Source organism: Macrobrachium nipponense, chromosome 39 (assembly GCF_015104395.2).
Source record: "Macrobrachium nipponense isolate FS-2020 chromosome 39, ASM1510439v2, whole genome shotgun sequence".
NCBI lineage: Eukaryota > Metazoa > Arthropoda > Malacostraca > Decapoda > Palaemonidae > Macrobrachium > Macrobrachium nipponense.
Window position 1 is genome coordinate 36174713 of NC_061099.1, and position 23482 is coordinate 36198194.

At 41.1% G+C, this 23482-nt stretch overlaps 1 protein-coding gene across 1 annotated transcript in view; it reads left to right on the forward strand.

Annotated features, from left to right (window-relative positions):
• The window catches only part of LOC135210297 (unconventional myosin-VI-like), a 49108-nt gene extending 25929 nt beyond the window's left edge, over positions 1 to 23179 (forward strand). The window contains 3 exon segments of the mRNA XM_064243180.1: positions 3186 to 3315; positions 19440 to 19522; positions 22646 to 23179. Of these exon segments, the coding sequence (XP_064099250.1) occupies positions 3186 to 3315; positions 19440 to 19522; positions 22646 to 22797 (365 nt within the window). The 3' untranslated portion in view covers positions 22798 to 23179.
• The last annotated feature ends 303 nt before the right edge of the window (positions 23180 to 23482 follow it).

Below are 23482 nucleotides of genomic sequence, written 5' to 3' on the forward strand. Positions count from 1 at the left end.
ATCACAGTCTTGGTTACTTTCTTTTTCATTCATCTGTTTAGGCAGTGGCAGGTTTAATGGACGATTCTTAGACTTGAAGTCAAGACAAAACAGAAACTATAAGAACTTCATAAGGTGTTTATGGAGCTGTTATCTGCATAATCATTATATTCATATAAAAGCGAAAATCATTTATACTAATGCTATTGAGTTATTTTTATTTTGGAAGAGATTTAAAGCCCTTTTTTTATTTCTCAGTCCTTAAACAATTTGGAAATAAATCATGAATGATCACCTTTTTATACACTACTGGAAAGATCTTGACAAACTATATAGGGTACTGATTTGACAAACTATAGGTGTGCTGTATTTTGGCATGCATTCAGTGATGAGTATCTTTTGTATTTATTCATAGGCAGAATAACTGTGTTTAATCTTGAATATATTGTTATGCATATGTTTTGGTTGAAGTCTGTGCACTTGAAGGGTTTCAGGAAAGATGTTTACAAAAAGGCAACTTTCTTTTCTTTTAGATTTTGAAACAAACATACCCACCGTTGGTAAGATGATATCCTATACTTTTAGGATTTTTCTTTTAGTATTATGCATGGCATTTATTGCAGTGAATGCAGATGCTGTTACATTAAATTGTCAAAAAGTTTTATTGCAACAAAATTTTGTTGGTGCAAAGATACTCCAGTGGTTTCTTATGAATCCAACTTGAAATACATTCAAGATGTTTTGAAATTGGCTCATAATTTTTCTAAAAATTTAAACATTATATTCCCTGTAGCAGCATAGAACTCAAATCCTGATCTTTATTAAAAAGAATCAGATATCGGCATAAATTTTTTCAAACAGCGATCGTTTTGAAATGTGCATGCAAATATGCTTTGGCTAAAAAAAAATCAGTAATGTATGTTACGCATGGCAAGGGTAGAGCTGGAAGAAAAATATCAACAGACTTGGTAGGAATTTCACTTTGTTTGGGAAACTAGGTGAACAATTAGGAATGAATGCACTCTTATCACCACAAATGTTACCTGGTTCTGAAGTGCTGTTGATGTAGTGGGGCTTATGTTTAATTAAATGTATCTGTAGCTGTTCTTCTTACGTTCTCATTTAAGGGATTTCTCAATTGGAGTTGCTGCTTGGCTCTGATACAGTAATAAGAATAGATTATTTGCTTATGAGGTAAAAGGGATTTTAATGCATCATATTATATCAGCTGTATTAGAATTTTATAAAATTACTTGCAGGATGCACTCTACTAGCTGAAAAAAAAAGCTTGTATTGGGGAGAAATTATGTTTGCACTTGAGTTATGTACTGCATCTCATGTAGTTTTTAGAGGGACAAATGCTGTATGTAAAAACAATTACTTCAGAAAGATCTCTTGTAAACTGGTTCTTTTAAAACACTTCTTGCAAGGCTAGAATATTAAGTCGCACACTTTTCCAAATATTAGTACTACGGCTGTAATTTTATTGCCTTGGGGTAGATCTGATATGGTGACTTAGTCTTTTGAGAGGCTACTTACTCAATATTGGTATTGATTATAACAACTTCAGAGGAACTTTTAAAAGTTTCATTGCTATGAATAATCAGGCATCGGTAACTTTGTTGGAAATTTTTCTGTACTTTTAACAGCATTGCATAAAAACAAATGCCAAAGTTATTACAGTATGTTACAGCATTCGTGAGATATGGTATTAAATCTGGATATTTTCAGGCCCATACAGTCGACCCGTGTAATTGCAAGGGGTGTGTGGCAACAACCTCCCGCAAATAGTTATAATCTGCAAATACTTAAAACCCCTTTAAAAAGGCTTAGGACTGCCCATTTAGATAGTTCAGACACAAAAAAACATTAAAAAAAATTATAAAAAAACTGTAAAAAAAATGCTGATACCAGAGTATTTTGATAGTTTTATCTCAAAAAAGTGCATGAAATATGTAGTCAAAAATACCACGAATAGGCGAATTTTCTGCGAGTACTGTGTACTATACTATGTTCCCATAGAAATTATCTGCAAAATGGTGGGTCCTCGACTTTGGAACTGCAAATAGGCAGGGGTCGACTGCATTAGCTTAAAATCAAAGTCATAACATATTGAGTGGTTAGTGTTATTTTCCGTCTTTTGAGTTTGAAGACTGCATGTGACTAAGAGTTTGGAGACGTCACTTTTTACCAGAGGATGAATGGTGATTTTTATCAGCATAACCTGCTAGTATAAACTTTTAAATTGCATATTGGTTACAGAATTAATTTCAGTGTTTCATTTCCCATTTGTTATGGGAAGAATATCGTGCTCCCTACAGAATGTTTCCATGACCTTGTGAATGAATTCCACAGGACATTTTCAACTTGTATGTAGGAATGTAAATAATATAGTCAAGGGCACTGGTATCATTTTGGTATCAAGGATATTATGTTATACCAGAATGATGTCTAATGCCTATTATGTATGTAAATACGTATAGGCATAGATGAAAATTTAGGTGGAAATCGTTTCCAGGATGAATCATTGTTTTTGTGATAGTTTGGGCTAACTTATCCATACCTTAAAAATGAAATTAATGAACAACATTTTTAATTGTGAACAATATGAGCTGCTGAAGCAAAATATTTAATAGTAAATTTTCTGGACATAAAATTCAGTTTTTTTTAATTGTTCTTAAACTGAGCTTGCTATGTCAGACTTTTTGCACTGATAACCATTGCTACACATTTTACTGCTTGTTGTAATTTGTGATGCAGTATTAAATGAAATAGCTTCTGGAAAGTTGTGTTCAATGCAGAAACTGTAAAAAATTAAGTTATCTAATTTTGGTTAACTTACAAAAATCAGAAAAAGTATGTACAGTAGTACATAGTATGTACAGCACTTGAGGAGTGAAAACTAAAAGACAAATTTTTATTACTTTATAGTATTGACAATTCTGGATATTTAATAAACGTTTGAAAATTAGAATCTTTCAAGTTGCTTTTTCATTTAGTAACCATTTTTTGAATTTAATGTTATAAGTTAGATTTTTTAAAAATACAGTAGTATTTCTTTCCATTGAAGGACAATAATGGAAATTACTGTAACTCGTTATAATTGACAGTAAACTATTTCTACAAAATTCTATTGGAATAATTATTACATACAGACTTCTTAAGTTGTGTGAGTACATATAATATCTCTATATTCTCTTACACAGCAAAGTCCATGCCACCTCGAGTAACTCCGAAACCTGCAGGTCCAGCAAATAATGATGCTCAGCGCTTCTTTAGAATTCCTTTCGTAAGACCAAGTGACCAGCACCGAGGTGATCAGCAACAGAAGGGCTGGTAAGTAAGAATCACATTAGTTGCGCTCAAAACTGACTTTTAAACTAGGGTATACATATACCCAACTTCCTTGTTTGTAGATGGTAAGTATCATTTTCAGTTGTCTCTAGCCTCAATTTCGACATACATAACTTAAAACAGTATTCTTTGAATGAATTCTGTGTTTAGGCTTGTTGCTGCATCCTTTCAGCCCCATCTGCATTCACTTGTTGTCCCATTTGTTTTGTCTTGTCCCTCTTCATCCACTGTAATGTTCCTTATTATGTAAGAACAAAATATCCTTGTCATCTATAAGAAAAAATTAAAAGATGTGAAGTATTGATCTCGAGATATTGTAGAAAAACTATGTATCAAAATTTAGTTTAGTGTAGAATATTAAAATTTGGTTTGGAGAACAAGAAGAAATTGTGGTACTTGAAGACTAGAATTCAAAGGTAGGAGGTAGAGAAAGATATGGCGTAGGATTGTTCGTAGAATGTTTGAAAGAGGGGAGAGTCTTGTGGAAATTTGTGTTGATAGGAACTCGATTGTTGAGTAGGTGCACTTCCATGAGATTTTTAAAAGATTTCTGTGCACATGTACCTGGAAAGAGAAAATAGCAAATAAATTTTCAAGATTGAAATGATGGGAAAAGTATTGGCTAGAAGTATATCTGATAACTATCTGGTGAAAAATATTTGTATATATAAATGTTATCAGTGTAATTAGGGCAAATAAGTTTTGATAAGGAAAATGAGAATAAGAGAGTTTGACTGAAAGCTCTTATTTACCAAAACAACAATCCTCTTTGGAAAATCACGGACAAGGGCTCGTAAGTTAGTTCACAGGAACTCTCAAATGGACGTATTAAACGTCAAGTCAAAATGTCTCCCGTATGCCAAATGGACATATCATACGTCGACTCAAAAAAGTTTTTTTTAAATTTGCGGAAAAATACTAATAGGCTACCAGCCGAAAACTTTTGAATCACGCGCCTTGGGGGATGCTGGGAGTTCACGGATCAAGGCGTTGTTTTTGTTTACAATCGATACGCAGGCGCGCGCGAAGCGCGAAGTTCTTTTTATCGCACTAAAAAAGTATCAGTGACACATCTCAAAAATTATTTCGTCACTTTGACATAATTTTTGCACCATTTTAAATTATCCTTTACATGAAGTATTATATATGAAAATGTGCGCAATTTCATTTAAAATACAACAAAAAAATACTCATGACTGTAGCTTTTATCAATTTTGAAATATTTTCATTTAAATAACGTTAAGTGCAAAAATTTCAACCTTATAGGTCAACTTTGACTCTACCAAAATGGTCGAGAAACGCAATTGTAAGCTAAAACTCTTATATTATAGTAATATTCAATCATTTGCCTTCATTTTGCAACAAATTGGACGTCTCTAACACAATATTTCGATTTATGGTGAATTTATGAAAAACTTTTCCTTACATTCGCGGCAGGGTAACTCTTCCGATAAATTTTTTCGTGCGATTGTCCTAATGTTTGCACCATATAAATTTGCCTTTACATAAAGTTTTATATAGGCATGGAAATGCACAATTTCATGCACAATACAACTAAAAACAACATGGTTGTAGCTTTTTATCAGTTTTGAAAATATTTTCATATAAATAACGTTGTGCAAAAACAATTTCAACTTTCGGTCAACTTTGACTCTACCAAAATGGTCGAAAAAACGCAATTGTAAGCTAAAACTCTTATATTCTAGTAATATTCAATCATTTACATTCATTTTGCAACGACTTGGAAGTCTCTAGCACAATATTTCGATTTATGGTGAATTATGAAAAAAAAAAAAAACATTTTCCTTTAGTCCGCGTGGTAACTCTTCCGAGAAGATCAGAATTTTTTTGTTGCGATTGTCGAAATGTTTGCACCATTTAAAATTAGCTGTTACATCAAGTTTTCTTATATATGAAAATGTGCGCAATTTCATGTAGAATACAAACTAAAAATGATTGAAGGTTGTAGCTTTTCTCTTTTTGAAATATTTGCATATAAATCACGATAAATAGAAAAAAAATCACGTTCGGTCAAATTTAACTCTACCGAACAATATTGTGATTTATGGTGAATTTTTGAAAAATATATTTAACTTCCCTCCGTGCGCCGATTCGTGCCGCAAGTCTCCGAAATGCGTACATCGCATTATCCTATATTTGCTCCTTTTCATAATAGCCGTTTTGTTATAAAGTTTCATATACAAAATGTGCGCAAATTCATGAAGAATAACAATAAAATATAATTGAAGGTGGTAGCTTTTCCCATCTCCGAAATATGTGCATATAAAAAATATATATATAAAAATTTCGACATTCGGTCAAATTTAACTCGTCCGAAATGGTCGAAATCTGCAATTCTAATCTAAAAAACGTTACAGTATTGTAATATTCAATCATTTGTCTTCATTTTGAAACAAATTGGAAGTCTCTAGAACAATATTTAGATTTACGGTGAATTTTTGAAAATAACATTTTTTTACGTCCTCAGCGCGTTACGAATTCGTACATCATTTTGTGATAATATTTTTCCGATGTTGCTTTTATTTGTTTTACAATGTATTATATATCAAAATGATTGCAATTTAGTGTACAATACAACGAAGAAAAAAGTAACTCGTTAGCTTTGACCGTTTTTTTTTTTTGTACAGCGTGATTTGAATACAATTATGTATGATTCTTTTTTTTACTACCGATATATCGCATTATTTACATATGATAACGATATTATTTTTCATTTCTGATGGTTGCATACTAAACTTCAGGCAATGACAAAAAAATAAGCCAAAAATGAACTCTTAATCTTCAAAACTAAGCGCGCTGTTAGTTTTTGAAAAAAGTATTTTTTCCGCTTCCGTGCTCACTCCAAACTGGGTCCGGCATACGGAGAAGGTTTTTGATTTTTAGGGCTTCGGCGTGAGGGTTAAGAGGAAAACAGTTGATGATTAAAAGGACAACAAAGATCTAAGAGGGGGAGAAATTTTGAAGGGGTTGGTAAGAGAATAGGTAAAGATTGTTAGCTTTAAGGGCAAGACAATCAGCATGGTTTATTTACTGTAGGAATACAGGTACGTAGTGTATAAAGCTTAAACAGGGAAGTGATATAGAGCAATGGCTTTTAGAATAAACAGGATGGAAGTAGAGACAAGCCTTAAAAAGTGCACCAATTTCTTGATGGAGTGAATATTTTCAAGAGTTGTTGAATATGGAGGATAGAAGAAAGGAAGTCTTAAGGTGCAAGACTGAAAGAGTTTGATGTGAATCTGAGAGTGCCTAAATTTAAAAGAAGGCTAAAAATGAAAGGGATTGCATCATTAAAATGTTGGAAAATGCAAATTCTTGTAGATTTAACGGGATTCTAATTTGGGCAATTCTCTCCATTGTTGAAAGCATAATTGAGTTCCTGAGCAGGATGTGCAAGTGTTTTAAAGGAAAAGTTCCAAACGAATGGGTGAGAGGAGAAATTGTTCGTGTGTAGAAAGGGAGAAGGGGAAGAGTACTGTGAGAAGAAGCATAGGGGTAAAACAATAGGGTCGTGGTTGAGAAAGTGAGACCAGTACGTAACATGAAGAGCAATATAGTATCGGATAAAGGGAAGGATTTTTAGATACAGTGTTGTGCAAGTTTTTGTTTAAGAGTAAAGAGGAAAAGTTGCATATGGACCTAAAAAACCCTGTGATACTACTGCTATGTAAAGTATTTAAATCTATATACCAGAGATTGATTGATTCAATACAAATTATGTAGGTTTAAAACAAGGTGGTGTATTAATACTCTAGTAGCTGTTGAATGTTTTTAGTGTCGCAAAAAGTCAAAGAAATGAGAGATACAGGTGCTGATCATTAATCTGACAATTTTAGCTAGCGTAGTCTTTCAAAGGAAAAGATGCAATGTATGTATTTATTAATAAGCCAGCTGCCTTTTATATAAGTGAAGTATGAATGTGAATGAAAGACACAAAACGAGATATTTTCAAAATCAGTTGTTTGCATAGTGTATGATGAGGAAAGATGGCTTGATTGGTGATAACATATACAAACTGTTTCATATGTTTAGTAGAGAAGTTTCAATAACAAAAATACTACTAATAATAAGTTATAGAAGTTACTTTAGTTACTATTTTTGAATAATAATAATTTTGTAAGTTATGCACTTTCTTCCCTGCAAAATTACTTTTTATAAATAGTTTATATTCCAGCAACTTTGAATTGAACTATTTTCTTACTTTCATACAGTTATCTGATTTCATCTAAAAAGCTGAGATTTTTATAACCCACCATTGTTTGAATTTTTATATCAGCCCGTCTAACATTGTTTTTGCCAAGTGTTGTAATTAATTTGTTTTTGCTAAGTGTTGTAATTAATTTGACAAAACTTGATTCTCTCAAAAATTATTCTGTTTGATAAAAACATTAGTTTCATTTTTTTTTTTACGTCTGAAATTATTTTTTTTTCCTCTAAGAGAAACTGTTAAAGCAGTGACTTCATAAATGAGAGAAAACAATCATATGGCAATTATATTTTTGTATTTCCAGTCAGGATGATGATTTTACGTACAGGTTATGAAGTTTAGTTCTTGTAAATGCTCTGGACTGCCATGATTTTTTTACTTTTGTAAGGTCTTTCCAAAGGTGCTGAGCTTCATAGAGTGATTAATCTACGTATTGTGATTATTGTTTAGTGTTTGTTGGTTGTTAGTATTTTTTTGTATAACTGTATATACTAATATGATTTATTAAGGAAAAAGTATGATTTAAGAATATTTCACACCTGATGAGTGAGATGTGAGAGACATGTAGTTGCAGTGTGTTCGTGAGAGCAATTTTAGTTGCAGTGTATTTGTGAAAACGATTGTAGTTGCAGTGTATTTGTCAAGACTCAAGCTCTAGTACTACCATTAGAACTTAAAATTTTAGACATGGGAATAAAATTTCTGATTGTAGTAAATTTAAAAACATTTAACCACCAGTAGTTAGTCACTGTAAAGTTTAAAGCCATCAAACACCTAAGTAAATTCTTTCTTTTCCTTTATTTTTATTTCTGTCCCCTATTGTGGACATTCCTGTCACTTCCTTGATTAGTTTTTCCTTTATGCCCGGGCTAAAGAACAATAAGTGTGTTGTGCAGGAGTAAAACAAAGTACTAAAGGATTAGGTTTCCTTTATTTTGAGCATTGTCATACTAGATAAAAATGTTAGGTTGGAGCACAAGTGCAGTAAGTATTATGCTCATTAACTTATGAAAATTATGTTGCTCAGTATTTTATTTTAAATTTATGAAAGTTAGGCGTTCACACTCATTTTGAATGCATTGAAGACTCGGTAATACAGTTTTAGCAACCACCTTTATTCATATTTTGGTCAGGTTGATCAGTTACAGAAAAGTGTTAAGGTACAAATAGTCATTACAAACTGCTTATGTATATCAAACTTGAAGTCTGCCTCAAAACTGACTTTACAAATATATTAAGTATATCTAGACATCATACATATTTAAGAACATAATTTGTTGCTGCAATTTCATGAATAACAGACTGTTGCTTCAGTATGAATTGTTTCAAGAAAGAGGATTTCTATGAGGCATTTTTAAAATTACTTCGTCTGAACATTCAAGTTCCGTATTAAAGTGTATTTTATCATGCTCAGATGACCAGACTGAAAATATTTTTTAATCTAATCTGACATTTATGTTGTTACCACAATCATATAAATGAAATTTCCAGAGTAAATCTACATGGCAGTTATTTTATATATGTATTTACATTTACAAAGCTACCTGAAATTTTGAAATTAGGGATGACAAATTGCCAGAAAATATCAGGGTTATAGGTTACACTATTGTTTGTCTTTGGTGTAACTAGAGTACCCAAGTAAGGAAATCGGAACTCATACTGAATGTCAGTGTATTCTATCATAATTAGATTAGTACTTTAGTATACTTAGAAAGATGTTGCGTGTTTCTTTAATAAATGCTTTGTGTAGAAGGTCAGATATAAAAAATTAGGTTTTGTAAAACTTGAAAAATATTTTAACATAGTATTTGCAATTGATTAAATTTTACAACACATTGCATTGAGCTTCAAGTCCCCCAAAGGAAGGTACCACCGACAGTGCGCCTTGTGTGGCACACTGTACATGATATTAAAGGTTATTTGTAGGATATCTTTGGTCCCAGCTGCATTGCTTTGGGCCTTTTACTTTTCATCTGTTCCTCTGGTCTCAACTATAGCCAACTGCTAACAAGTCTTAAGGTTTCATAGCAAACTACCCATTGAGCGATGCAATCTGATTTCTTAACAGTAGGCTGTCAGTTCATAAGAAAACAGACTAGTTTGCCAAGGCTATAGCTGTTCAGGTATTTCAACTTTTCCATGCTCCAGTTTTCATCTTGTATTCATTATCATTTAAGAACAAATCGTTTGGCAAGTTGTATGAGAGTAGAAATGGTACTCGGTTGGTCTAGTTATATTAAGTCATGCTATAATACTAATGTAAACATAATTAGTAGTGATCTTTACATTACCCACCACAATTAAAGATCGTAGCAATTGACCAAATTTTTATTTGTTCCGATACGTAATACAAACCCTCGGTCCTTTAACAATAGGAAGGTAACTAGCGGCAGCTGGGACGGTCGTAAGCTTCGAACAAGGGGAGAACGGTAGTTTAACTGCTTGTTCCGATCGTGCGCTGCCGCCCGCGCGGCCCGGGCGGTGAAGAATCACTTTTGCTTTCGGCCGTGGTGTGACAGGACGTGTTCGTCATCGCTCTGCCCGCTATTTCGTCGTGTGCTTTGGATGTTTACAATTTCTTCTGACTGGTTTGTTTGTGGTCTTGAATGAAATTGTAAGTACTCTTTTTTGTTTTTTCATTTTTCATTGTGAAGTGAATTGAATTTATTATGGATCAAGAAGAGCTTTCGCCGCGCCCACCAGCTGCCCGTAGAGTGTGTCCCGGGCTGGAGGGGCGTAAATGCGGCGGATTCCGCTCTTATCCTGACATTGATCCACAATGAATTATGTTATCGGTGTCGGGGGGCGAAGAATGCTCCCGAGCCGAACCATGTAATGTGTGTGTAAATTGGTCCGAGGCGCAGTGGGTGCTGTACGAGGGTAGGAAGAGGCGGTAGGTCGACCAAGGAGTCGTCGGAAAGCTCTCCAGCGACTCCTTTGGTTACGGATACCTCGTCATCCTTCCTGCCTCCAGCTCAGCCCCCACGATTTGCGCCTTCCCCTGCGGGGGGGTTTTCGGAGTCCTTCTCCTCACTCGATCCGTCGAGTGTGGAGGAGGGTGCCCGATACCCGGATGTTCAATTGTACTCGGGGTCTTCCGTCCGCTCTGGGTGGGGTTCGTCCTCCCCCAAGCGTGAGGGTGCCCCTCTAACTGACCCGACTGTTCCTCCCTCAGGTGTCCCTTCTGTGAGTGACGACCTTGGACAGGTGTGGGCGTCGCTTGGGTTTGGGATGCAGGGCGCCCCCAGTATCCAGGGCTTGATTCAGCGGCTAGCGGGGTCGGCAGTTGTAACTCATGGTGTAGTCACAACAACGACTAATACTGTGTCCGCACCAGCGTACGCCGCCCCTCCTCATGTGGTTTACACGCAACACATTGCGTCGGTGACTCCAACGGCATCAATCCAAAAAGCCGCTTGCTGCCGTACCTAAGAGGTGCGTGCCGCCGCCACCTGGTTTCTATGTGCTGCCGACTCCCGACTTTCGCTGTCCAAAAGTTCGCCCCTGGATCTACCGCCCGTCCCGTCCCCCCCAATGATGAGTTTTGGCTGAATTGGAGAGGTCTGTGACGCCGGACTATGCTGCCGTACCTGCCGTACTGCAGCGAGTGTTGCTGGCCCAGCCGCTCGCAGCCGCTGGGCCTCCTACGAAGCGCGCGGTGCGGGACCGCTCATGCCGAATGTGTTGCTGCTGGTGCTGTCCTGCTGGTGCTGGTCCTGTTGGTGCTGGTCCTGCTGGTGCTGGTCCTGCTGGTGCTGGTCCTGCTGGTGCTGGTCCTGATGGTGCTGGTCCTGCTGTTGATGTCCCTGCCGCTCCTGCCGTGCCTGCCCCTGCCCACGTCGCGTCTCGTCATGGAGGTGCTGCAACCGGGTCTCAGGTCTTTCCGGACAGGATCAGTCGGGGCGTGTTGCTTCGGCAAATTGGCCCGACTTTTCCGTGGATGGAAGACCTGACGTCCGTCCTGAGAGAGCTGACGAAGAAGAGGAAGAAGAAGAGGAATGTGTCGTCGTCGTCTTCATCGTCTTCTTCGTCGTCTGTTGCCGCCTCTCCCCCTTCGACTTCTAAGGCTTCCAAGCCGAAGAAGAAGAAGGCTGCCTCCTCCCCCCCACCCCCCCTAAGAAGGCTCCTGCGGGACCTTCGAAGGGCCCGTCTCGCTCTGGCGTGACGGGGGGTGCTTCTGCTGGTCCTCCTGTTCCCTCGGGAACAGGGCCCGTCTCCTCTTCTGAGAAGAAGAAGAAGACGGGGACCAAGGATGTGCTGGCTACTGCTGGTACATCCGAGCTGGTCTTGGTAGCACTGCTGCTAATCCAGGTACCGGCTCTACTTCTCGTTCGCGAGAAGGTCCGAGTGTACGGTCTCCTTCGGGCGACCGTGCAGCTAAAGTCAAGACGCCTGAGCTTGCTCACCGTCATGACAGAGGCACGGAGCAGAAGACTGTCGAGAGTCGCGCAAGTGACTCTCGCCAGGCCAGCGGCCGCTCTCGTAGCGACCAGCCGGTACGGTCGGGTTGACGTGACGGTCTCTGAACGGCCCCACTGGGTTGAGGCTGGGAAGAGGTCCCCTCGACCAACGGCACCAGCTTCGGCTGGTACCAGCGGTTTGACGTGCCGTGAGGACGCTCACCGGTCTCACCGCGAAAGCGAGCTCTGTAGATCACCTGACCGCCGCTCCCACAGGGACCGGACGGAGACGGTGGCCAGCAGCAGCTCGTCTGACGCACGGGACCGGGGTCGACGTGCTCAGTCGAGCCGCTCGCCACAGGAGGTGAGCGGCACGGCCAGGCCTGCAGATCGATCCCCACCGCGGGTTGGTGGATCGGCTGCAGTCCCCCACGTACGCTGGTCCTGCCAGCGAGCGGGGGGGGAGCGTCAGGTCTGTCTCTCCTATACTTCACTTCCTCGGGCTACACCGGAAGAGCGAGGTACCTAGGAGTGATCGTGAGAGGTGCGCCGCTCACGATCCCGTCACGATGCCGCACGCACCAGGCATGGTCTTAGGGACCAGCCAGGTCGTACGCGCAAGTTGGTTTGGAGGCGACCGTCAGGGGTCTGTTGCTGTTCCTCCTTCTGAAGGAGGAGGGTCTCGAGAGCTGCTCCTGTTGGAGGGACTGGACGGTCCTACTCCTCAGGACGCTGTGACTCCTGAGATCCAGAGGAACTTTGCCCAGGTTATTGCGCTGATTCGTCAGCACAACGACCTGGGGGAAGGATCGCCGCTACCACCATCTGGGTAGCCCACGTCCCGGCTCGAGGTCATTTTGGGGCCCGAAGAGGGAACCCAAACTGACGGTGGGACTGCCGCGATCTGAGCTTGCAGACTCAGTCCTTGACCAGGTGGAGAATTTCGTCTCAGGACGAGAGACTCACTTAAAGTCAGGACGGTCTTCCAAGCTACTTCCTCCTCCTCTGCAGCGACAGCGGAAGTTCTACGTGCCATCAGTGATCCAATACCGCCCAAACAGGTTAACCCGGAGCTAGCTAGGCTAACTCCAGGTGTGTCCCTGCAGCAGCTCCTGTCGGAGAACTTGTGGTTCTCGCAGCAGGAGGCACTGGGCCTGGAAGCTACCGCTATGGCGGCTTTTCCAGGCAGTCTCTTGGTTGGATCTGTGGTCCCTCACAGTATCCAAGGTCGCGGCCGACTCCGGGGGCGCTGCCCTCGAAGACGACCCCGACTTCCAGGAGACTGTGCCAGTCTGGAGGTAGGGCCATCTCCTACCTCGCCATCAGACGGCAACCTGTGGGCCAACTTGGTTATCTCCGTCGTAGGGACGCTGTCCTTACACGAGTAGCCAAGGGGCCCGGCGTGAGGCGGTAAATGGACTCCGTAACGGACCAATGAAGAGGTTCCTCCGCTCTCTTTCCCGGAGAGTGGTGGACGCTGCGGTGGAAAGACGGCGCACTGATGACAGTGACCGTCTGGTCCACCAGGCAGTTACGAAGGTTTCTGGGCAACCTCGTACAACTGCGGCTAAGCCTAAGAGTTTAGCTAGCGCTTCCTCGGCTGCTAAAAGCGGCTGCTCCCAATCGAAGCCCCGAGGAAAGACTCTTCCTGCTTCAACTTCTGGTAAAGGCGGCCGTAACCAGCCCTCCTCCCAGCCCTCCTTTCCCCGAGGAGGTGCTGGGGGGAAGAAGTCGAAGCGAGGTGGGAAACGCCTAGGGACGCGTTCCCCCTCACCAGCTGCCGGAAGTGGGGGGGGTGGGGGTGCCTGGCGAGCCATTGGGCAACTTGGCAGCGCTACGGTGCCGAGACCTGGAATAGTAGACGTCCTTCGGGAGGGATATCTACTACCCTTCGAATCTCGGCCACCCCTCACCTCCACCCACCCGGTCCATCTGCAGACATATGTTCTGGGATCCTCAAAGGACGACGCTCTTCGGCAGGAGATCAAGACCATGCTGACCAAACGAGCTGTAGAAGTCGTAGTGGATCGGTCACCGGGCTTTTACAGCCGCCTTTTCTTAGTGGAAAAGGCATCGGGGGCTGGCGCCCGGTGATAGATCTCTCTCCCTGAACCGATTTGTTCGCTCAGACTCGGTTCAAGATGGAGACAGCACGTTCCGTGCTGGACTCCATCAGGGAGAACGACTTCATGCTTTCAGTGGACCTGAAGGATGCGTATTTTCAAATACCCATCCATCAGTCCTCCAGAAAGTACCTCCGCTTCATCTTCGACGGGACGGTGTACCAATTCAGGGCACTTTGCTTCGGTCTCTCAACCGCCCCACAGTGTTCACGAGAGTGTTCACGCTGGTGTCTGCTTGGGCCCATTCGCACGGGATACGTCTTCTGAGGTATCTCGACGATTGGCTGGTCCTGGCGAGCTCCCGCTCGCAGTTGCTGCAGGACAGGGATCGACTTCTAAAGTTTTGTCGCGATCTGGGGATCGTGATAAACTACGAGAAGTCCGATCTCGAACCCAAGCAGAAGATGAAGTACCTGGGTATGCTGATCGATACGGTAGCAGCTCAAGTCCGCCCCGCAGACTTGAGGATCAGCAAATTCAGGGAGGCAGCCGGCCGGTTCCTGTCTCAGCAGGACAGGCAGCTCAGCAATGGCAAGTCGTGATCGGCCACCTGTCGTCACTCGAGAAGTTAGTTCCTCACGGACGTCTTCACTGCGGTCTCTCCAGTGAGACTAAGGGAGAGTTGGTCACAGGTAAGGATCCACCTTACTTACCCCGTGTCCATCACGGAGAAGGTGAGGCAGGCGACCTAGCCCACCTGGTGGCTCGACGACAGGAACCTCTTAAGAGGGTGCCTCTACGCACTCCCCCCCCGGAGATGCTGCTGTTCTCTAGACTCCATCGAGTCCGGGTGGGATGGGGCGCACACCTGGAGGAGTTGCTGACTGCAGGTGTGTGGGTGACCCATCACGAACAAGCACCTTCACATCAATGTCCTAGAACTCAAGGCGGCGTTTTACGCTCTCCAAGAGTTCCAAGACGCTTGATGGGACACTCGGTGGTGTTGATGTGCGACAACACCACAGTAGTGGCATACGTCAACAAGCAGGGGGGTCCTAGTGTCTCTCCCGCTACACCAGTTGACTGTGCAGGTGCACGATGTGGGCCATCGGCTCCCACTCAATAGATCTGTCAGCACGCTACATTCCAGGCAAGAGGAATGTAGTAGCAGACAAGCTCAGCCGTCGGGATCCAGGTAATAGGGACCGAGTGGTCCCTACACCCAGAAGTGGCGGAAAGGCTCTTCAACCTGTGGGGGCGTCCGGTCATAGACCTGTTCGCCACCCGGCACAACAAAAAAACTTCAAGTTTTTTGCTCAGCCGTGCCGGACCCATGGGCAGCTGCAGAGGACGCTCTTCAACACCCCTGGAACAACCTCTTCGTCTACGCCTTTCCTCCTTTTGTCTGATTCGGAAAGTGATCATCCGAGCGCTGGTCCACTCCCAATCTCAGGATGATCCTGGTGGCTCCCAAACGACCTCAAGCCGTTTGGTATCCGGACCTGCTGGCTCTTCTTGCGGAAGAACCGAGAGAGATGCCCCACTGGCACAACCTTCTAGCCCAGCCACACGTAGAGCGGTACCACCGAGCAGTCCAGTCCCTACAACTTCACGGCTGGCTGTTATCCACCATCTCTTGCGAACGAGAGGCTTTTCTCGCAGCGCAGCAACAGAGATGGCTGGACACGTCAGACAGTCCTCTGCAGCTGTGTACCAGGGGAAGTGGGCCGTCTTCTGTGTTGGTGTCGTAGACGGGGTTCTAGTTCTCCTCAGAGCCACTCTCAGCAGGTAGCGGATTTCCTCGTGTTTTCTTCGCCGAGAGAAGCTCCTCTCAGTACCCACAGTTAAAGGATATAGAGCCGCCCTGGCGCTCGTCCTAAAACTGAGGGGACTGGACATCTCGAACTCGTTCGAGATCTCCTTGCTAATGAGGAGCTTCGAAAGGTCTTGCCCACCCAGGGAACTCAGGCCCCCTGAGTGGGATGTGACTCTCGTCCTTAGGAGTTTGACTCGAAGACCATTCGAGCCACTCCGAGAGTCGTCAGACAGGGATCTGACCCTCAAGACCCTCTTCTTGCTGGCCCTGGCATCGGCGAAGAGAGTAGGGGAACTTCATGGTCTGTCCTTCAATGTTAAACATTCCAGGGGCTGGGATCTGTGACGCTCGATTTCGTCCCGAATTTCGTAGCTAAGACTCAGAATCCGTCGATCCCTGACGACAGGGTTCGAGTCTTTCACGATCCCCTCCCTAATGGATTTCACCGACAACAATACGGATGAGATGCTGCTTGTCCTGTGAGGGCGCTACGGCGCTATCTGAAGAAAACTCGACACCTCAGGCCTGATGTCGACGCCTCTTCGTTAGCACTGGGTGACCAAGAAAGAAGTATCCAAGAACACGCTTTCTTTCTGGCTGCGTGAGGTGATCAGGAGAGCGTACGAGCTGATGGTAGTGACGACATCCGTACGCTCCGACCGAGAGCCCACGAAGTCAGAGGTATTTGGACCCTCTTTGGCGTTCCGTAAGAACTTCTCCGTGGCGCAGGTCCTGAAGGCAGGTGTCTGGGCACCAGACTACCTTCACGTCCTTCTACCTTCGGGATATTGCCCACAAGTCCTTGGATACTTTTTTCCTTGGGACCGGTGGTGGCTGCTCAACACGTTGTGTAAGCTTACCCAGCACCCGAGCAGGCAGAACAGCATCGATTCCTGGTGTGACTGTAGGAATGAATGGTTGAATGAGAGTGCGACTGGCTTCTCTTCTCCATCTTTCTCTCTCTCTACCTGTGGATAGAGGGTCACGGTCGTCACCATGCTGGAAAGGAATACGATGCAGGTAAGAAGCTACTCGACCGAGCCCCAAATCTATCCCTTTAGTTAGGGATAGAAGCAAATATCCTCCACTCCCTCCACAAGGGGGAAGGAGTGGATGCCTACTTGAGACAAACCCATAACTTTATGTTGGCTCCTGTACAGGAACAAGTTCTTGCAATGCTGGTACGAAGAGATACGCCTTGCCTCTCTCTTAGTACTTGGCTCAGAGGTCTGACCATTGATCCTGCTGGTGCACACCCGATCAATCGGACAGAGTTTGGATCCCTCCCTTGCTCTTACGACCAGGGAGGCATTCCAAGGTTGGACGAACACCAGTCTGTTCACCAAAAAGACTCAGATTCCACCCACCAAGAAGTGAGTCTTCCTATTGTTAAAGGACCGAGGGTTTTGTATTACGTATCGGAACAAATGACAATTTGTCGAAAATTGCATTTTTCCTAACTATACAAACCTGAGGTCCTTTACATATAGTCCCACCTCATACCACCCCTCACTCTGCAACTTTTTGCATGGGCCTAAAGCAAAAGTGATTCTTCACCGCCCAGGGTCGCGCGGCGGCGCTTGCGCCACGATCGGACAAGCAGTTAACTACCGTTCTCCCCTCCCCTTGTTCGAAGCTTACGACCGTCCCAGCTGCTGCTAGTTACCTTCCTATTGTTAAAGGACCTCAGGTTTGTATAGTTAGGAAAAATGCAATTTTCGACAAATTGTCATTTTTAAATAGGTGTTACAGAGCACTTAATGTTATTTATGATGTCTACCAAAGATCTGGTTAAAGGTTCATCGGAGTTTGAAAAACTGGAAATACTCATTCAGATCTTGAATTTACAAAAAGTCTCAGGATCACCATTAGTAGTCAAATGAGGCACTAGAATTTTAATGAATCCTGCTGCTCTGGGTATTTGTGTATCATACACATATAGTATAGATGTAAATAATTTTTAATGTTAGAATATAACCAATAGATTTGCCTGCTAATTTGAAAATGTCTTTACAGTGGTAAATATCATTATACAGTACTAGTACTGTACTGTACTAGAGTGATTTCTCAGCTGTTACAAGGTTTCTGATTAAAATTCAGTTTTGCGATATAATTTGATAAGGTATGATTTTTAATTTTTTTAAATGGCACATTTAGGTTCCACAGTCAAGAGGAATTTTAAGAGAGAGTAAGGAAAATGATAAAATGTAAACATAAGATGTAAGCATTGCCTAACTTGAAAAAACTTGGTACAAAAAGCCAGCCAACTAATAATTTACCAAAGCTGTAAACTTGCTCTTACATGGATTGAAAGATGCTCCTTAAATATTTAATTATATCTAATATCTCCAACATTTCTATAATTTGAAGCCTCTGCACCTAACCACAGGCAAGGGAAGGAGGAAGTTAAGCATAGGACCATTTTTTTTTCCATTCTTATATATTCTAAGAGTACAGCTTATTGCCTAACCAAGATCTGAATATTGGCATACGTAGATAAGAAGGCACCTGAAATAGAGGAAAGTGCTCCTATTGATATATAACAACAATACTAATGCAAGTATTGTGGTTATTACATTCCATATGAAGATTTAGCATTCCTCTGTGAGTTAGGTACATATAACTTTTGATAATATATATCACCTAGCCGATGAATCTGGTAGGATTGTTTGTCTGGATATGGATTAAAGTTTTAGGTTCTAATAACCAGCTTCTTTAGACCAAGACAGGATGATATTCTTAAGGAAAAAAGGGCAGTTGGCATGTAACTGAAGAGGAATTGTAACTGAAGAGGAATTGTAGATTTTAGAGCCAATTACTATGTCAAAATGTCAATTTGTTAAATTCTTGAAGTTTTTATATAAAAAGTTAATGAACAAAAGAAAAACATTTGCACAGCTGAAAAATTATGGAAATTATCATCTGAGTAAAAGATGATGCAAGTTACCATCATTTTGAGGAGTATATTTCATCTTGAAAAACAAATTAGCAAAATTAAAATTCTTAAGTCGAGTTTTCAAGTATGTATACAGTACTGAAGTGACCAACTCTAAAGAGGCAAGGTGTGTAATTCTCACAAATACCTTAAAGAATCACACCATGCTATTAGACGATATTTGCTTCAGCATATGCTTTGCAGCTGTGTGCAGCCCATTAAAGCTAAGTATACAGAACACTAAACATTGTGGATCTAGTACAGTGAAAAGTTTCCAGTTGTCAGTGTTTCACAAAGTTAAATCGTATGCTGTATTTAATAGTTTAAATATTCTAGGCTATAGACTACCTATATCAGAAATATTTTGATTTCCAAGTTAATAATAAACTGCCAGGGTAGTATTTGTACCTGCAGCAAAAACTACTATGTATTATATTATTAATTTCAAATATAATGTGTTGCTTTATAATGCATAATGTTAATATTTTCTTGATTCATGCAAAATGTGACCTAAATGTGTTCCTGTAATCTGTAAGAAAGTGATAGTTTTGCTGCAAATTTTCTGTAGCAGTAGCAAGCTTTTTTTTAAAAAATTGATTTTCTTGTTTTAATGTGTCTTGATCTTCAATAATGTAATATGTGGGAAAATCATTAATTTTGTCAGGTGGTATGCTCATTTCGATGGGGATTGGATTGCCAGGCAGATGGAGCTCCATCCAGATAAGCCTCCAATACTCCTTATTGCAGGTGAGATGCGATAGTTATATCTGTTTTAATGTAATTATGTGCCATTGTTGTCTATAGGTTATGGACATCAATAAATAGTAGCACTATTGACATTTTTATGGTTCAGTGTGTTTGATTCAGTGGGCTTGCTTGCATTTTCTCATTAACACTGATATTCTAATGATGTTGAATGATGCCACTGAAAATGTTTAGTGAACTTTGAAATGTTATTTTGACTTATTTTAATTTTTGAATCGTACTTTATGCATGACTAATATGACATTGAACTCTGCTTTCTTCCTTGAAAAATAATAAATTTTTGTGTGATTTGCCACTGATGAATTCACATACCCCATTTCAGGTCATTTGTATTTTATGTTCTGTTAGAATACTGTCCTGTGGTGTGAATGTTTACTTCTACCAGAAATTTATCTTTTAAGTTGATCGGTTTGTGGTGGTAGGTTTCAGTTTCTAGTATTAGCGGTTATGACTTGGAAACAGGTCTTTCACATTCATAATTGGTGTCCATCCTCTATGCCGGTGGAGAGCAACAAAATTAGCTAAACTGCATCACTAATATGCCTCTCTGTCAAACTTCTTAGTTCCAGAGGTCCTTTATTCCTCACACTGTTGGACTTCCAGACTTCCAGCCTCCCTGAAGATGCCATGCAACTGGAACTTGCAAAGCACAAGCAAAGATGCAATCCATTACTAGACTCGTTTTTCATTTATAATTGATATTCTATCTAGTTATTGATTTGTTAATTCATGTTATTTGCTCTCTTCTTTCCTATTTCCCATTACCTTCTGTTACCTGTTTCCATTGAACACTTTGGAAGTTCGAATTTCAAGTCAGTGACCCCTGTGGGCTCGTTCTATGTTCATGTTCTGAATAATAACATTACTAATGATATGTAGTCCATCCTAGTGTGTGGGCCTGCAATTTTGCTTGTACTATCCACTAGATAGAATTAAGATCACCAGTAAATACTGTACATACTTATGTATTGTACAGTAAATAGCTATACATTTTACTGAACCATCTCTGGTCTACTTTCGGAGTGAGGGGCTACCTCTTGTCTCGATCTCAGCACTGAATGACAGGCACAACTCCCTTTCAGGGACCATTACTTCCCTCTCTCCCCACACCTGATTCCATTCCCAATTTATCTCTGTTACTCTGCCAAGTCTTGGGGCTTTGTACATAGGGAGAAGTTCAGACGATGCTTACAGGTAGAGGGGTGATCAAGATAGTTCAGGACTGGTATCTGGGTTTCTACAGTCATCTCTTCCTTGTAGAGAAATCATTAGAAATCTAGAAACTGGTCATTGAGCTCTCAGCACAGAACAGATACATCAGACAAACACTAATCACTATGGAGACTGCATTAAGTATTGAGATTTTGTCAAAGAAGAAACTTTCCTGGGTCTTGATCACCTTCAAGACTTGTACTTTCATTATTCCAGTTTTTCTTTAGTACTCTGATTTCCTACAATTCATGCACATAAGGGACGTCTTCCAGTTTAGTGCTCTCACTTTTGGCTAGAAATAGTCCCCCAGGTGTTCACTAAGGAAGTACAGATGCCAATAGTTTCCTGGATTACATGTTTTTTTTATTTTTTACCGGAATTCCAGCTGGCATTAGAAGATTATCCTAATGTTAAGACCTCAGGTTTGTTAGTTATGAAAAATACAAATTGATTTAAAATTTGTCATGTGTTGACTGGACAAATAACTCATCCTCACCTACTCAAAGGAAAACTACCGTAGGACAAGCAACAACTCCTGTCCCCCTGCCAGAGTCGATGGGTTGTTGGTGAATTTGTGGAAGTCTGACCTGATTCTTAAGCAGCAGATCAAGTAATTGAGGGTAACACTAACACTGTAGCAGTTAAAGCCTTCCTAACAACTTCCTCCTAGATAGAAACCTCAAGGAAGTTGCAAGGCAAGTACTGTAAGATGAAGAACAACTGGTTCAATTATGGCAAGTGATCCTGAGTCTCTCAGCATCCTTGAGAAATTTGCACTGAACAGGAGAAGCCACTTCAGATCCCTACAGTGGCAATTGAAAGGTCATTGGTCCACCCTAAACAAACCACACCTCCACCTGGTTCCCCTCAATCAATAAACAAAAGGAAATGGCTTCTTCACTGTACCAGGCAGCTGTCCAGATCCTTGATATAGCCTCCATGCACTTGATCAAACTGAAGCCCAGTACATTCCTGGTACCAAGAACATCATTTTCAACCAGCTGAGACTATCTGTTCGCCACCAGGCTAAATTGAAAGCTCCCTGGTGCCAGACGTGTAGGTGACACTGGAAGACATACTCCAACATCCATGGACAATATTTAAAAGTCTTTCCTGTGTTCAGTCTCCCCTCCCAGGTGATATAAACAGGGTATTTATCACCCCAGGCCTTCATGTGGCACTAGTGGCTCCTCACAGCCCACATGCTGAGTGGTACACAGAACTATTGCCTTGCAGTAGACATCCCAAGAGTCCTCCCTGTTTGGCCCACTATTCTTTTGCAACCACACATCTGGAGGTCCCATCAAGAAGTGCCCCTTTCTAGAGACAAGGGTATAGCAATGTTCTTCATTAAGGGTTATTAGGCAGCTCTCTCACAAGTTTGCTCCCCATGAGCATTACTTAAGGATCTTTACAGCATCCCTTTGGCCCCTAGCTGCAATCTCTCATTTCTTTTACTGTATCTCCATTCATATTTTCTTTCTTCCATCTGACTTTCCAGCCTGTAAAAATCAACCAGCTGGATAGTTATTAGATGTTAAGTTGAATTCCCTGGAGAACAAACCATTACATTGTATTTTAACATTAAAAAGTAAGAAACACATGGGTGGTATTCATCTTACTGATACCCTTGAATTTTACTAAGGTTTGTTAACCTGTTAAGTGTGCAACTAATCTCAAAAACCAATTTTATTTCCATTTTCTGTAAAGCCACCTGTTTAGGTGGAATTTTCAAAATCCAGGCAGCTAAGTTGTCACATGCAGCCACATATTACATGGAATGGAAATACATAATTGATGGCGTTTTATTATTTTATACAAATTTAGGGATTTTTTATGGTTTTTAAGATTATGCTTTACAGGTTTTTAACCACTGTATATTACTCTTAACAGGTCGTGATGACATGCAGATGTGTGAACTTAGTTTAGAAGAGACTGGACTTACTAGGAAACGTGGTGCTGAAATTCTTGACCAAGAGTTTGAGAAGGAATGGTCACGTCATGGTGGTAAGCCATACCAGCGGGCAAACAATAGGCGACGTTGAAAATAAGTAGATTCCCATATTAATAAAATTAACTGTAAATTTTCCAAAATGGTTAACTGTAAATTTTATCTTTTTGGAAGATGGAGATATATAAAATTGTTGTGTGATTCATTGATATAGACTATATTGGGACATTTTAAATTGTTATCTCAACGAATGTAGTTTGAAAATGCATGAAACATTTTTTTTATTATTATTTTAATGATTAGCCATCAGTCTGGGCATTTTAAAAGAAAACTTTTTATTGAAGCAATTCATATTAGAATTACTCGAGTTTTGCTAGTCAACACAAATTGATCCCTCCAGAAATCTATGTCAGTTGTGATTCAGTGAATAGGAATTTTCCTAAGTTTAATTTTGTACTCTTCATAAGGAAATTGTCAATGTTTATATTTCTGTTAAACTGGAACACAGACAACTATAGAACATTAATTTTGTGAAAGGGATATAGGCTGTGGTTGGCTGTGGATTGAAATTGAAAAGTGTAAATGTCTAATTTGTAAACGATTGTTATGGTATTTATAATAGAATTGCCTTGAGATGAACAGCCTTATTTTATATTTTTCCCCACTTTGGGAGTTGGCTCTTTCCTACTTTTATAGGAAGCATTGATTACCTTCTCAAGTGAGTTAAGCAAAAAACACATCTAAGTGGTACGCATTTTCTGTGACTATAGTATACTATA